The sequence below is a fragment of the Aulonocara sp. 'chitande type north' Nkhata Bay genome, linkage group LG17 (genome assembly GCF_057382095.1).
Source record: "Aulonocara sp. 'chitande type north' Nkhata Bay isolate Kocher_YH1m ecotype deep benthic linkage group LG17, A_spYH_male_GT1.1, whole genome shotgun sequence".
In the NCBI taxonomy this organism is placed as follows: Eukaryota; Metazoa; Chordata; class Actinopteri; order Cichliformes; family Cichlidae; genus Aulonocara; species Aulonocara sp. 'chitande type north' Nkhata Bay.
This window is the reverse complement of record NC_141360.1, coordinates 17,131,438-17,147,290: the sequence shown is the minus strand read 5'-3', so window position 1 is coordinate 17,147,290 and position 15,853 is coordinate 17,131,438. Positions and strand designations below refer to the sequence as shown.

Below are 15,853 nucleotides of genomic sequence, written 5' to 3'. Positions count from 1 at the left end.
GTGTTGTGGTTGAGGTGTCGTATGGCTTGGTGGTAAAAACTGTTTTTAAGTCTTGTAGTCCGAGCAGACAGACTCCTGTAACGTCTGCCAGATGGTAACAAGGAGAACAGCTGATGTGCTGGGTGGCTGTGGTCCTTGATGATGCTGTGTGCTTTACGGAGGCATCGCTGGAGATAAATGTCCTGAATGGCAGGAAGCCTCGTGCCAGTGATGTGCTCTGCTGCCTTCACAACCCTCTGTAGTGATTTACGGCTGCTGGCAGAGCAGCTTCTGTACCAAACTGTGATGCAGCTCGTCAGCAAGCTCTCAATTGCACACCTGTAAAAATTTGAGGTGATGTTGGCGTTCATGCCAAACTTCCTCAGCCTCCTCAGGAAATAAAGCCGCTGGCGAGCTTTCCTGATAGCAGTGTCTGTGTGAAGGGTCCAGGAGAAGTCCTCTGTGATGTTGACTCCAAGGAACTTGAAGCTTCTGACCCTTTCGACCTTGACACCGTTGATATGGCTGGGCTGGTGTTCTCTGACTGGTTGTTTCCGGTAGTCCACTATCATCTCTCTAGTTTTGCTGATGTTGAGAGTCAGGTTATTTTCCAGACACCACTCGTACAGTGCCATCACCTCCTCTCTATAGGCCGTCTCATCATTGTCTGTGATGAGGCCGATGATGGTTGTGTCATCCGCAAACTTGATGATGATGTTGGAGTCGTGTTTAGCAACACAGTCGTGTGTGAACAGGAAATATAGGAGGGGGCTAAGCACACAACCCTGTGGCGTACCTGTGTTTAGGATGAGTGATGAGGAGGTGTGCTTACCAACTTTCACCACCTGGGGCCTGTTTGTGAGGAAGCTTAGAATCCATCTGCAGATCGGTGTTCCCAGCCCAAGGTCGACGAGCTTCGTGGCAAGTTTTGAGGGGATGATGGTGTTAAATGCCGAGCTGTAGTCAATGAAGAGTATCCTTGCATATGTATTCCCTTTCTCCAGGTGAGTGAGGGTGGTGTGCGTTGCCAGGGCGATGGCATCCTCTGTGGCTCTGTTTGTCTGATAGGCAAACTGAAGAGGGTCCAGTGTGTCAGGGAGGAAGGAGCAGATGTGACTTTTGACCAGCCGCTCCAGGCACTTCATGATGACGGATGTCAGTGCAACAGGACGGTAGTCATTCAGACAGGAGACCACTGATTTTTTGGGAACGGGAATGATGGTGGATGCTTTGAGGGACGTGGGGACCACTGACTGCCTCAGGGAGAGGTTGAAGATGTTGGTGAACACCTCTGCCAGCTCGTCTGCACACACTCTGAGTAGCCGGCCTGGGATGCCGTCCGGTCCCGGAGCTTTGTAAGGATTGACCTTTTTAAAGGTCCATCTCACAGCTTCTGTTTTCAGAGTTAAAGTTGCAGCCTCACTGTCCTCCTGAGGGTAGAGGATTCTGACGCAGACAACAGATCTGTTGTCTGCGTCAAAACGAGCATAGAAGTTGTTAAGCTCGTCTGCAAGAGATGCAGTGGGCTGAACACTGACTGTGTTGTCCTTCTTGTAGTCAGTGATGCAGCGCGCCCTTCATTGCAATGTATAGAAGGTATCTGCTGAGCCAGCAACAATATTTTTTTAAATGCCAAAAACCCGTTTGTGATGGTGCAATGTATTAGTAAACCTGGCCCTAATCTGTTCAGCAGCATGACTGTAAATAGGAAAGTCGATATGGTAGTCTTACCTCCTTCCATGTCATCAGTCCAGTTCCTGGAGCTGCTGGCTGGTGAGGAAGGTGAATGGTAATACTCCCCACCTGGACTATCAGCCTCTTCCTCTATAGAGCCAGACTTATGACGTTTACTCCTGAAGACACATAGAGAGATGCTCACACATTTAGGATCCTGGTTTCACTGAGCACCATGTGAGGAGATCAAGCATAGTCCAGTGTTAAAATGCATAAGATAAGATTACTGGGAGGCCATAAGGACCTGTGTGTGGGCTGAAGTCAACTTGCTTTTTAGCAGCATTACTGTTTCCCGTTTCATTCAGAGACCCAAATCATTTACAATCCAACCCTGGCAGCCCATTTTCATTTAACCATTTCTGGGCCTTTCTGGCCTTTGCTGCATGTCTCCCCCCCCCCCCCCCCCCCCCTCTCTCTCTCTGCTTTCCTGTCAGTCTCAACTGTCACTATTAAATATTATTAATATTATTAAATAAAGCCAAAAAAGGGCAAGAATCAAAAAAACATTTCTGTAAACTATTGTGTACTGTTATCATGTCAGATAAATTCTGTAAAGAATAAGTGGTGTTTCTTACTTTTCCAACCATATACTGATTTTAGTCCGCACAATAACACACTGCACACTTAATGTTCCTCCTAAGTGCAATTGATTTTCCAATGAATACTTGTTGCAAACTTAAGATGCCTAGTGAATAAAAACATTCAACTGGACACATTCTTTCATCTCCTGCTGAATTTGCAAGTCTGCCCACTTAGAAAGAAATGAACGGTTTCTCGTTTTTATGACAGTTTTGTTCTGATGGAGAGCGACAGAACGTCAAACAGGAAAACACATTAAATAAAAGTTCTGAACGGATTTTCACGTCATTGTGAAAAAAGTATTTGATTCTCAAGAACAACATGACTTAGTACTTAGTGGATGAGTAAACCAGCAAGAATGGTAAATTGTCTGATTCTTATATAGCACGTGTCTACTCTTCCAGAGCACTCAGAGCGCTTTATACAAAAATGCTACATTCACCCAATCGTACAAGCACTTTCTTCTATGCTTTTAAGTGCTTACTAACTAACGTTCACACACATTCATGCTCCGATGGATGCAAGAGCAACTTTGTCCAAGGACATTTGGCATGCCCACTGGGGTGAGTCAGGGATCGAAGCACCAACTGTCTTATCAGGAGATACCTCCTGAGCTACTTCTTACTGCTACATGCAGGAAGAAGTTTCTTGTATTTGGTTACCAGGTTTACACACATCCCAGGAGGGATTTCGGCCTACTCCTCTTCACACACTCTCTCTAAATCCTTTAGGTTTCTTGGCTGTTGCTTAGAAACTGGAAGCTTTAGCTTTCACCACCTTAATGTGCTTCATCTCATCAACATCCTGGCTGAGAGAAGGAGGTTCTCATCCAAGATTTTATTGTGAAATCATCTTTAGCAGAAAAACAGGCCAAACTATGATGTTTCCAACTCTGTGTTTGATTGTGCGGATGATGTTCTTTGAGTCACATTCAACCTTTTTCTGCCTCCAAACATGGCGGGCGGAGCTGATGTCAAAGAGGTCAAATCTGGTTTCATCTGACTGCAGCATTTTCTTCCAATCCTTCTTTGTAAGTGAGCAAACTTGCAAATTGTGCAGATATGTGTGTGTGATATGGCCGGGGAAATCAAAAGTTTGCCACAGACGTGTGTTTACCAGGCCGACTGAATGAAAAGCTGACTAATTCTTCACTGTGACAAAGAAGAAATTCTGCCAGTCTTTCCTGTGGTAGTTGCTCATTTATTACTGCCTAACATTAACCCTTCAGCACAGATACAGGCTTGTCTGAGCTTTATCTTATTTTTGGCACAAATGTACTATAGAAAGTTTATTTTTGTATTGGGGTCAATGACTAAAGGTGTTTCTGTACCTACAGTGAAAAAAGTAAGAAAATAGTAAGAGAGCAAAGAGCAAAACACGGCCTTAAAGAAAGAGACTTTTGCTTGAATAAATTCTTAAAGCTACTTTATCCTATTAAATGTGATTTAAATGAGCAATTCAGAAAACTGTGCTCTCCAATAAAACAAAGGCTGAAGTGTTAGAAAGGTTAAACAAGGACAGGGAAACTAAAGCAGCAGTGGGCTAAACAAGATGATCACTGAGGTATTTTTCTCAGGGGTATCCTGCCATACCTCACAGCACTGTTTACATGAATCTTACTGCAAACAGACATCAGAGCCTACAGTAACTGCAGTCAGGGGATGAGTCTCTGTACCATTTCTTGGCTGCTCATCCTTCCCAGTGAATCCGTTTTAAAATAGACAGGATTATTGGACAAATGGATTCCCTACTTCCATCTTTTTTCCAAAGAATTAAAAAGGTAAACCTCAAAAACCTACAACTCTCACACATCACTTGTCATCACTTACACTTTTACAGTGTAAGTGTAAACCTCTACCTTGCAGAAGTGCAATTGCTCTAAATATTTATCAGCCACCTTCTATTCAAAAGTTTTTAAAGTTGAAAAGACTTATATTTCAGCAAGTCGGTCCAATCTTTTTGATAATATTTCTGAAAATTTTCAGTCGGCTTTCAGTGCCCAGCCTTACCTGCAGGCATACATAAATGTACAGTACAGTACAGTATATGTGCAGTATATAGGCATCATCCTTTATATGTCAAAAAATCTGACTGAGCAGCTTTAGGCATAGACCCATCTTATGCTCTCAGAGTACATGCCTCCTGGTTGTCCCTTTATTATCTTTCTATGTATTTGTTTTCGTTCTCCTATATTTTAATGTGCACTTGCATTTTGCCTTTTATGTGCTTGAACATTCACCAGAAATTGAAGTCTCCATTTACAACCCTGTTTGTGTGTGCATGTTTAGGCATCTTTGTGAGGACAGAAAATTGTACAGTCCCTTATGGGGACAAAATGCAAACCCGCAGGTTTGAAGACATTTTTGAGGCTCAAAATGTGGTTTAAGTATCAGTGTTACAATTATGTTTAGGCATTCATTTTTCATGGTTAGGGCAAGCGGCTAGGGAAAGCATTATGTCAATTAGATGTGCTCAGTAAGACATGAAAACTAGTGTGTGTGTGTGTGTGTGTGTGTGTGTGTGTGTGTGTGTGTGTGTGTGTGTGTGTGTGTGTGTGTGTGTGTGTGTGTGTGTGTGAAAAATACCCGCTGGATGAGGTGCTGGCCAGTGATCGTCTGAGACTGACTGGCTGGTTAACAGACTGGTTGAGATCATAGGCCAGATGACCCTGGAGCTCCCCCACAGAGAAACCAGGCCCTACTCCTGTTACAACGGGAGCTACATGGGAAAAAGACAGATTATGAGTTACGCACTTAAAACAGAATATCAGGTACACAAAGTGTGTGGCAAAGCCCAATACTGTGCTAATTGACTAGTCTTTAATTTCCTATCTAGATTTCATTATATCTACTCACAAAGCAGCAAGGAAAGCTTTGTTAATCATGTACATGTAATTCACTGACTTTCACAGTCAACACTTAAGATTTTGCTATGGCCTCCCCCACTTAGTTCAGATCACCAGTCATACCAGATCAGTTTACTTTTAAAGGTCACGAATAAAAACAAAACAAGACAAAAGGCTGTAAATGTTTTCTGTTTGAATATTTTACATGGTTAATAAAAGAGACAGTGTGGTTTGATTCCACATGTTTAGAAATTCAATTTAGAGGAAATGACTTGAGTTGTTCTGTGGGTCCACTTTTATCCTGAGATCAAACTATCCTGATAGGATTGATGTACTCCACCATGACATGTTCTCCACCCCCAGGAGACAAAGGCGCTATAAACAGCTAAATGAGGGTGAAAATCGGATATGGATATCCTGTTGTTACCATATCTTACCAAAAAATAAGGCCAACAAATTAGAAATGCTGTGCTTTTCTACTTTACTTGAGCACTCAAAGCACTTCATACAGCATATCTCACTCACCCTTCTACATATAAGTGCTTCCTATTGAACATTCACACTCTGAGGAATGCATCAGAAAGCAACCTGGGGTTCAGTACCTTGCCCAAGGACATTTGGTATACAGACTGGAGCAGTCAGGGTTCAAACCACCAACCTTCTGATTAATAAACTGCACTGCTGCCTCAATTGACATCATAAAAACAACTTGAAATTGCACTTGCATTTTGTTCTTATATTCTCAAACTAGTCCAAGAATAATATGCCCTTCAACATTTTTCAAATTCAAATATTTAAACCAAATCTGTCAAGACAGAGCTAAAGAAGGGTTGGTGTTACAATGACAATACTAGCCTCTGTAAGAACACTGCCAAAGGTAGCGTAGCTGTGTAAAGGTAAACATAATGGTAAAGCAGGCTTACTTCTCGAGACCTGAACAAGCTCAGTAACACTAAAAACTCCTGATGTTACAAAACTCTCCTGGAACTCTGGACCATCTGCAAAAATAAAACAGCAGCAGTTACACACTAAGAAAATAGATAAACTAAGGTAGTATTTATATAATTACACTTTGGATCTTGATGTTTAATTGCCTAAATAGCTTATTTGGTCTTTGCAGTCCAAAGCAAAAATATAACTGATAGATTGGGTAGTTTTCTTAATTTATACAGGTCCATGTTTCCGCTTGTAATAAATATTAATAACAGCATTTAAAACTTGTAAATACAAGGCACAGCTCAGAATACTGCAGTCTTTGTTGTTACTTTGTGTCTAAGAAGTCAACCCATGCTCTAGCAAATTAGACTGTTTATGTACAAGATATTTATTTTATCTGATCATATTACCTGATAGAGACATATAGAGATATGTAAACAGATTAAAGAAAAATAAAGAAATATACTTTACATTACCCATGGTGGCAGTTCGACTGTCCTCCTGATCAGAACCCACACCAGTGCGACTGGGACTGCTGCTCTGCTCGGCCTCTGAAAGGAGAGAGCGAGAGTGAGACAGTGTTTGTGGATGAGGCAGAGAACAGAACAAGATTTCAGCAATTTCAACAAGCAAAGTAGGTCAGCCAATATATTCTTTCTTATAGGAAAATATAAGAACAAGCATATTTAAATATTGTTAGCTCCATCCTCAAAAAAGTTTAAAGATGCAGTAAAAACACAGAATGGATATGTATTGCATATTGTTTTTTGTTGTTTGTTTGTTTGTTCTTAACTGACATGCTCATCCAAAACCAGCAGAGGGCATATTTTAACATACTAACTGCATATTTTGTGACTGAAAACCATTTTCATGGCAGATTTTCTTGATTTGTTCAATGTGTTAAATAAGATCACTCATGTTCATTTTCTATTTAGCAACACAACAGTTTTATTCAAATACACCAGGCAAACAGGCATGTGATCACCATCCACCTTTTATAACCTGTTTATTAATGAAAGTCACCATTTTGCATTGTTATTCATACATTAAATCTTTAATTTATTCTAACTCAATTATCATAATTATTTTCTTAACATTAGAAAGTGCAGCATTTGTCCTAAATTATAGTACAACATAAAAAAGTCTCTTAAGACTTGCAGAACATATCTATTTAATGTTAAATGTTAATTTAAGGGGTTTTTTTCCCATTTGGGGACTAATGTTAAATTTCACACCAGTACAGGTTCTGACAATGATTAACGTGTGTTTGCATTTAACACAAATTATTCGACATCTGTGGCTAACAGATGAACACTGTTCTGACACTAATACCAAACTAACACATAGAGAATACAGAACGGCATTTTAAAGTGAGGAAAGTTAAACTTTCCAGGATATCCTGAAATCATAAGAACAAATTTTGATTTAATAGAAATGTAGAACAGAGAATCTTGAAAGAAAGAAGTTTTTTTTCTTCTTTACAACAAGATGCACGATGCATCGTCACCATGTAGCAATCTCATATTTTATCTAATATTACCAGAGGTCTACTATATCTAAATGTATACATGAAAGTCAGCATGAACAGCAATGTTGAAGTATGTAGTATGTAGTGCATACCTCTCTCTTGCACATAGTAAGCAAGGTAGAGGTCGAGCTCCTTGACAGAGACAGAGATGTGTCGAGGCTGGACACAGAGGACTGGATTGGAGCACTGGCCTCCTTTCACCAGCCGTTCACCATCTGTGCTTTCCAGTGGGATTCCTTTAAAAAGGATAACCATCACCAGGTCTAATCTCCACACCTTGGAAAAACAAAGCAAAAAAACCCCACTTATGTCTGACTAAAAACATGAGTCTCACTTTTGCTATGTTTAGTGTGAAACTGGTCCCCTGAATGGGCCAAGCATCCATCCTTTTCCTTGACCGCTTAAGACACAGAGTTACGGACTATCAGAGACTGACAGGCAGGGTACATACAGAGCCCCATTTTATCACAGGGCGAACATATTCAGAATTGTAACCAATTTAGATTCACTAATTAACCTTGCAAGCATGTCTTTGGATTGTGTAAGGAAGCCATAATACCCAGAGAGAACCAATACAGGCACAGGCAATGAAGCAAACAGTTAGCTATAAATTTAGCATTTCCTAATTTTATTAAGCCAACTTCAGGGTTAACTAAAATTGTATTACAAGTTTCATAAAGGCTATGATTTTGATTCGCTATTTTGCTTGACTGTCTCTGATTTTAGCGTCATATATCAAATACTTTTCAAGATATAAAATGGTCCATCAACCCACTTTCAGGCCTTTTTTTGAGGCAATGTTTGAACAGGAAGATCACAAATACAATTAAAGATCAGAGCCTAAAAAATTCACTAGCTTTTCCAACCATTAAAATAATGATGATCAACAACTGGCAATCTAACTTTTTAACACATTGACTTGCTCTGACTTCATCTGTTATTAGACTCAACTGGCTTCTTTGAAAATGGAAATGAACCCACCCACCACTTTAATCCCACTAAACATCTTGTTCTGATATATGGTATAAAAACTGTACATTTAACAGTATTCCCTGAAAACCCTCTTTTGTATGATCACAATGGACAACTGTACCCTCAAACACACAATAATAACATGGACTGAACCACCACTCACAACCACTAGCACTTTATATAGCCTCTGTAGGAATTATATCTCACTTATCTTAACTGAACTACTGTATAGCTCTGTGTAAATAATCATTCTGTACATTCGATAATTTTTAATCCTACAACTGTTTACAACTTGCATAGTTCCCATTTCTGTATAGCTGTATATCTCAGATTTCTGTAAAGTTATTTATTTCATATTCTGTATAGTTTTTCATATTTATATCCTGTTCATAGCCTGTTCATAGCTTGTACTCACTACAGCCTGTACATACTTATAGTTATAGAATATTCACAACATACTTCATACCGTGTACATTATAACATACCATAATAGACCCATTTCTGTAATATACTCACATATCTATATTATTGCTAATATATATTGTAATATATCTATATCACTAAAGCACTTCTGGATGGATGCAAACTGCATTTCGTTGCCCTGTACCTGTGCATGTGCAATGACAATAAAGTTGAATTCTATGCTATTCTATTCTATTCTATCACAAAGATAAATGTGTACACACGGGCGATACAATTCATTACAATATAAAAATAAACAGAAAAAGCTGTAACTAAATTTAAGGACGTACGGGGAGAGGTGGAACAGAGGGTTCAGGGGCACGGACAGTATGGTGATGGTATATTTATAAGACAGTTTCTTAACTAAAAATCAGAAATCTTTAAAAAGTAGAAAGGTTATAATATTTAACCACCAATTTTCAGCTGCTGTGAGTTGTTTGACCTCCTTTAATTAGGCAAGGCAAGTTTATTTATATAGCACAATTCAACAGCAAGGTGATTCAAAGTGCTTTACAGAGACACATAAAACAAACCTCCCTGTCTAAGTCTGGTTCTGCTGAAGGTCACTTTTGTTAGTTCATATATTTTTCTTGCTAGCCTCATGTTTGATGTAAAATCATGAAAAACAAAAACCTGATACAACCTTGCATTGTCACAAAAACCTTTTTAATGAAAAAGTCATGGAAAATAGCATTCATAAGACAAGGAAAATCAGCTGTTAAACCCACTCACAGCAGCGATTGTGCAGTTCAGGCAGAAACAAGCCGGCTACAAGTACAAACAGTAGGTAAATAAACTTACCTTCGACGGCAAAGTTGATGTCACTGCTAGTCTGAGTTAGACTGAGTTAGTTTAATTAATTAAAAACTGCTTGATATTTCACATCTTTGACAGCAATTTTAGTCTGGGGTTAGAAAAACTATCTGCATTTCTATCTCTCCAGCCAAAAGAAAATACAAACCAACTTTTTAATTTACCTTGTCAGCTTGTCGGAGACAGTCTATGCGTCTCATTTTGCCTTTCTGGTCAGGGTTTGATAAGACACAACATGCAGCTTTCTTCCCGGTGATTGATAGGACAAAGTCTTCCCTGCATTCAGGTCTAATATCCTTTCTTAGCTTAGCCAAAAGACGACTGGCCCACTTCTGTTTCACCTAGGAACAGAATAAGAAACAGAAACTCTAACTGAACAAGTCAGCTTTGTTCTAGCATATTCTTAGTGTAATTGGGGAAGATGCAATATAATATGGGTATGATATAAAACATTGATTGCTAAATATAAAAATCAGACTACTGTAATTCATTATTATCAGGGTGTCCTAAAAACTCCCCAAACTCCCCACTGTCACCAGTAAGTGCTTGCTCATAGGGGGTCGTCTGATTGTTGTGATTTTTGTTTTCTGTTTTCTTTGTGTTATTGCAGGGTCTTTACCTTACAATATAAAGCACCTTGAGGCAACTGTTGTGTGATTTGGAATTAAAATTATTAGAATTTAAAAAGTTAAAAAAAAACTTTTTAAAATAAAAAAAAGTAGTGCTTATTTCAGTTATCCAATATACTTATACCACCTCTGCCTTCTCCCCAAGTAGTTCATCTTTGACAGCTCTCTCTTCTTCTTTAGTCATCCTCTTCTCATGTTTTTTGAAGTACTTCCTTTTCCTGGCCTGGAGGTTAAACCACGTGTAGGCAAAGGCACGAACCTGGGGTAGCAGAGCCTCAATGAACGGATGGAACTCATCCTGGATGATAGAGACACACAGTACAGACTCAGCAATCAGTAACTAAACCACTAAAACTCAAACACAAAGAGTAGGACATGTAGCTTTGGATACTAACGATATACTGGTAACGAAACCCTTAACAATGAATCTGCTTCTTGAATATTTTGCCTACATTGTTTAGATTTGACTTGTGCATCAGCAGCAAGACAGAACACTGACATTTTACACATCTGGATAAGACGCACATACTAACAGTCTCTATGATATATAAGCTAATTTTATATGAAAAAATAAGGAATATGGTTTTCTGAGAAATTAAGTGTATCAGATCCAGACATATAAAACGTGCTATTAAAACGTTTAGAGATCCTCTTTCACATTAACAGAATGTAGCATTTGGGTACATTGCAACAGTCAGCCTACAGCAATATCCCAGAGCACAAGCAGCACACTTCACAGTAGAAGACTGCACTCTTCAAGTCATGTCAGTACCAGTACCAGATGACCAAGCCTATAGGTCTGATTCTTCTTTAATAGCCTTACTGCTTTCTTTTCAATGTATCAGAGAGCAGTAATTATGTTTTTTTAAAGGTAAAAAAATAGATGTTTTCAGGAACAATGTAGCTGTTCCAAATCTTGATACAGTGGAAAAACAGGGTCAAAAAAGAGCATGCATGAGACTTGTGTGAAACAGCTCCACTGTTTTGAATGTAATCAGAATAAAAATAATTAACAAAAATAAAAATGAATAAAAATAATGGGACACCGTGTGTCATTGTAACAGTGTATTTATGGCAATTTAGGAAAAAGCATAATAGCTCCACTTCAATTTAAATACTTAGAAAAACAATGTTTTCCATATCTACACATTTCAAAGCGATTCACTCTAAACTAATACAGACTTGTAGGGGTAACCATGTAACTCTTGGAAGGCACACAATGGTAAAAGTGGCCATTCATTCCAAATTTCTCTTTGATATTTGGGCTGACTGGGGCCCGATGAATGTAAAAACAAAGAATTACCAGATTTTTTTTTTTACCTGATTTTTGTTTCTAAGAGAAATGAGAGCCACATATGAGGATATTCATTTAAAATTTCGATAGAACAGTAGCAGTATAATGTCCTCGTAAGTGGATACCAGGCCCTTGTAGAGCTAAATTGAGTATTTTGGTCTAAATAACCCAAATGTCCACATATGTGGACGCCAGGTCCTAGGAGGTTAAATAAAAATTATAAATTGAGTTTCAGATCATTGAGTGAAAAAAGCATTTTTTCCCTTACAACCTAGCCAGACAAAGATTGTCTGTGTGCCACATTCAGTCAATTAAATTTTACTTATATAGCGCCAAATAACAACAACACTTGCCTCAAAGTGCTTTATACTGTAAGATAACGACCCTACAATAATACAAGAAAAAGAGAGAAAACCCCCAACAAGCTCCTTGTGGGAAAGAAAAACTCCCTTTAAACAGGAAGAAACCTTCAGCAGAAACAGCCTCAGGGATCTGACAGTGAGCAGATGAAGACAGGACAAAAACATGCGATGAAAGAGAGCCAGATATTACTAATAACTAATAATTAAATGCAGAGAGGTGTATGAACACACAGTGAGTGAAAAAAAGGTGACTGAAGAAGAAAAACTCAATTATTCATGGAAGCCCTCAGCAGCCTACATCTATTGCAGCATAACTACGGGAGGACTCAAGAGTCACCTGAACTATATCATTTAGCAAAAAGGAAAGTTTGAAGCCTGATCTTAAAAGTAGAGATAGTGTCTGTCTCCCAAATCCAAACTGGGAGCTGGTTCCAAAGAAGAGGTGCCTGAAAGCTGAAGGCTCTGCCTCCCATTCTACTTTTAAATACTCTAGGAACAAGTAAGCCTTCAGTCTATGAGAGAAGTGCTCTAAAGGGGTGATACGGTACTATAAGGTTTTTAAGATAAGATAAGGCCTGATTATTCAAGACCTTGTATCAATAACAGACAGTCCTAGTTTCAACTCATTATGTGAATAAAGCACACGTGTCCACAGAATCAATTTCTTCCATTCCAAACGATCCACCACTATGAGCAAGACAAGGGCTGTCAAAGGACATCAGGAAGAAAACTGTTGATGTGCACAAGGCTGGAATGAGCTACAAGAAACGTGGTGAAAAGATGACAGCTGCTGGTGCAATTCTTTGAAAATTGAAAAAATATCAAATCACTCAATTTGGAGTTTCATGGAAGATCTGGCCTCATGGGTGAGGATGATCATCAGGCATGGAAGAAAGCACTGCAGTCAGATAAAACCAAAATCGAACTTTCTGACCTTAACGTGACCCGCCACTTTTAGAGGAAGAGAAATGCTAAGCATGACCCGAGGAACACTAACCATTTTTGTGCTAAGAGTACGAGAAGACCAGTGGGAGAGACCTTTGAACAGGACCATGTACTATAGATTTTCGGACGAGAACCTTCTTCCCTCAGCCAGAACAGTTAAGGTCATGGACCAGTCTTGACAATGACCAAAAACACACAAAAGGCTAAAGATGAAGCACACTAAAGTCATACCTCGGCCAGGCATAGCCTGTCTCTACACCTCAGTCCTATAGAAAATCTGTGGAGGAAGCTGAAGTTTCAAATTTCCAAGCAGCAGCCAAGAAACCTGAAAGATTTAGAGAGATTCTATAAAGTGGAGTCAGTTAAAATCCCTCCTAGGATGTCTGTAAACCTGGTGACCAATTACAAGAAACTTCGTACTGGTGTCTTTGCCAGCAACGTCTCAACCAAGTACTCAGTGAGTATTAGGCCTTTATAACTATACAGCATCAACAATATGGTCAGATCTTGGGGGTCCAGGGCTGGCAGCAAGGTCACTGCGTCCACCCAGCTGAATTCTGCTGATACATTAATTCCTACAATTTGATCATAAAAGACTTAAACACCACCACTGCCAATAAGTTACTGCAGTGCAAGCTCAGTTTAATTGTCTAATTCACAGTAGTTTAGTCCTTCTGCACCAATCGTAGTAACCAGCATGACTGAGGAGAACACTAAGCAGTTGACCCTAATGTGCACAGTTTGCACAGTACCAGCATGTCTCTTTGAAACTAAAAAGAGGTCATTTAATCTGGTGCGGCTCATTTCAAAGCATGACACCAATCAAAACATTTTTTTTTAAAAGGGAATATGTTGAGGATTTTGTGCGCTCACAAAGAGCTGTGTTGTGATTTAATTGATTTACTTCAGTACTTAGAGAAAATGTCTTTGTTGTCTGCCTCCTGCTTTGCCTATAAGGCAGATATTTTTGCACTTTTATAACTGAGTCTACATTTCACCTTGACTGTAGTTTGTATAAATCATTTTATCCTTTTTTTGCCTTTTTTGTATAGCAAAGTGACTTGATACCAAGGTATCATGTCTGTGAAAGTTCTCAGTGATACCTTGATACCAAGGCTTTCCTACATTCCTACCACAGTTGGTTCACATGGTCTTCTAGCGAGCCAAATGGTTTGCTGTAGTTAATCCAGTTTGCTCAAAGACAACACAAAGTTGCAAAGTTATTGCTATTATTAAATTCTAATTTATTGTTAGGTCCATGGGATTTTGGACACATTCAAGCTCACATTAATTTGACAAAAGTTACATTATTCCATGTCCATGTAAGTTCTCAATCATCCAGGTCATGGTAATCTAAGGAGTTTGGAAAGAATGGCGACTGGACTTTAAGTTTCTTGAAGACGTTTCACCTCCCATCTAAGAAGCTTCTTCAGTTCTAAAACCAAATGGTGCCGAGTCACAGGTATTTAAAACCTAGTGGGAGTTTCCCTTAAGAGGGTCATTAGACCAACTATTGATCACATGAGTCAAGGTGTCAAAAAGGGTGTGGGTTATTATTAGCAGAGGTTTCAGGTGAAACCATTGTGAGAACTTGTGAGATGTGAGTGGCGCCTGAGAAGGGATCTCAAAACTGGATTGTAGGTGGCAGACAGTTTGTGTCCTTAGCCACCCCCTCTGTTCAAGGATGGTCGTTCACAGTGGACAGAGATGGCTTCTTTCACTCCTCTTTCAAACCGACTGTCTCCTCTATCCAAAATGTGAACATTGGCATCCTCGAATAAGTGACCTTTAACCTTTAGATGCAGGTGTAAAGCTCAGTCTTGTCCTGCCAAGGTGGCTCTTCTATGTTTTGCCATGCGTGTATGGAGTGGCTGTTTGGTTTCTCCTCACTGTACTGCAGTTTTGTCCTCAGGATGAACCAGTTTTTGTATGAAGTAGCTTAGGAGGTCATGCTTGTAGAAAATTCTCCTGAGTTTCTCTGATAAACCTGCTACATAAGGGATGACCATGTTGTTCTGTTTGTCCTTCTGATTCTCCCTAGTTGGTGTGCGACCTTCTTCCCAGTTCATCTTTGCTGATTTGATGAAAGTCCATTTAGGATAACCAAATGTTTTAAGAGCTTTCTTTACATGTGTGTTCTTTTCTTTCCCTTCTGCGCACAGCACAGTCCAGAAATGGCAAACTATGACCTTTGTCTCTTCCCTGGTGAACTTTATGTTTTTATCCACTGAGTTGATGCGAGCAGTGAAGGATTCAACTTCTTGGGCAGTGGCTTGGTGCTGTCCTTTTGAAAGAACCAAGAGCTTTACTTTCTACTTCCTCCATGTGAAGGTTGACTACAATGGATGACAGTGGGAAGCCCATGACACATCCATGTTTTTGTCTGTATAAACCCTTGTTGTATTTAAAATATGCTGTGGTAAGGCCGAGATCTAACAGTTTGCACATTTGTTTGGGGGTAAAGCCGGTTCTGTTTTCTAAGGAGCTGTCTTGCTGTAGTCATTTCCTGACAGTTTCCACTACCTCAGTTGTAGGTATGCAAGTAAAGAGTGAGACCACATCAAAGGACACTATGGTTTCATCCAGATCCAGTGTAAGTTTCTGGACCTTGTTGGTGAAGTCAGAGTTTCTGATGTGATGGATATTAAATTTGAAAGGCAGTTTTAAAATTATTATTGAATTGACAAACAAAACAAAAGTTATGTAAACCTACATGGCCCCATGCAAAATAATAATAATTACCCACTAAACCTAATAACTAGCTATGTCACCCTT

At 39.3% G+C, this 15,853-nt stretch overlaps 1 protein-coding gene across 2 annotated transcripts in view; it reads right to left on the bottom strand.

The window, feature by feature from the left end:
- The window catches only part of nfic (nuclear factor I/C), a 36,944-nt gene that overhangs the window by 14,222 nt on the left and 6,869 nt on the right, over nt 1–15,853 (bottom strand). For both annotated transcript variants that reach the window (XM_086268322.1, XM_086268323.1), the window contains exons 2-8: nt 10,605–10,775; nt 10,013–10,189; nt 7,694–7,877; nt 6,550–6,624; nt 6,061–6,135; nt 4,878–5,010; nt 1,711–1,832 (exon numbers count right to left, since the gene is read on the bottom strand). In XM_086268322.1, coding sequence (XP_086124448.1) covers nt 1,711–1,832; nt 4,878–5,010; nt 6,061–6,135; nt 6,550–6,624; nt 7,694–7,877; nt 10,013–10,189; nt 10,605–10,775 — 937 coding nt within the window. The remainder of the gene's footprint in view (nt 1–1,710; nt 1,833–4,877; nt 5,011–6,060; nt 6,136–6,549; nt 6,625–7,693; nt 7,878–10,012; nt 10,190–10,604; nt 10,776–15,853) is intronic.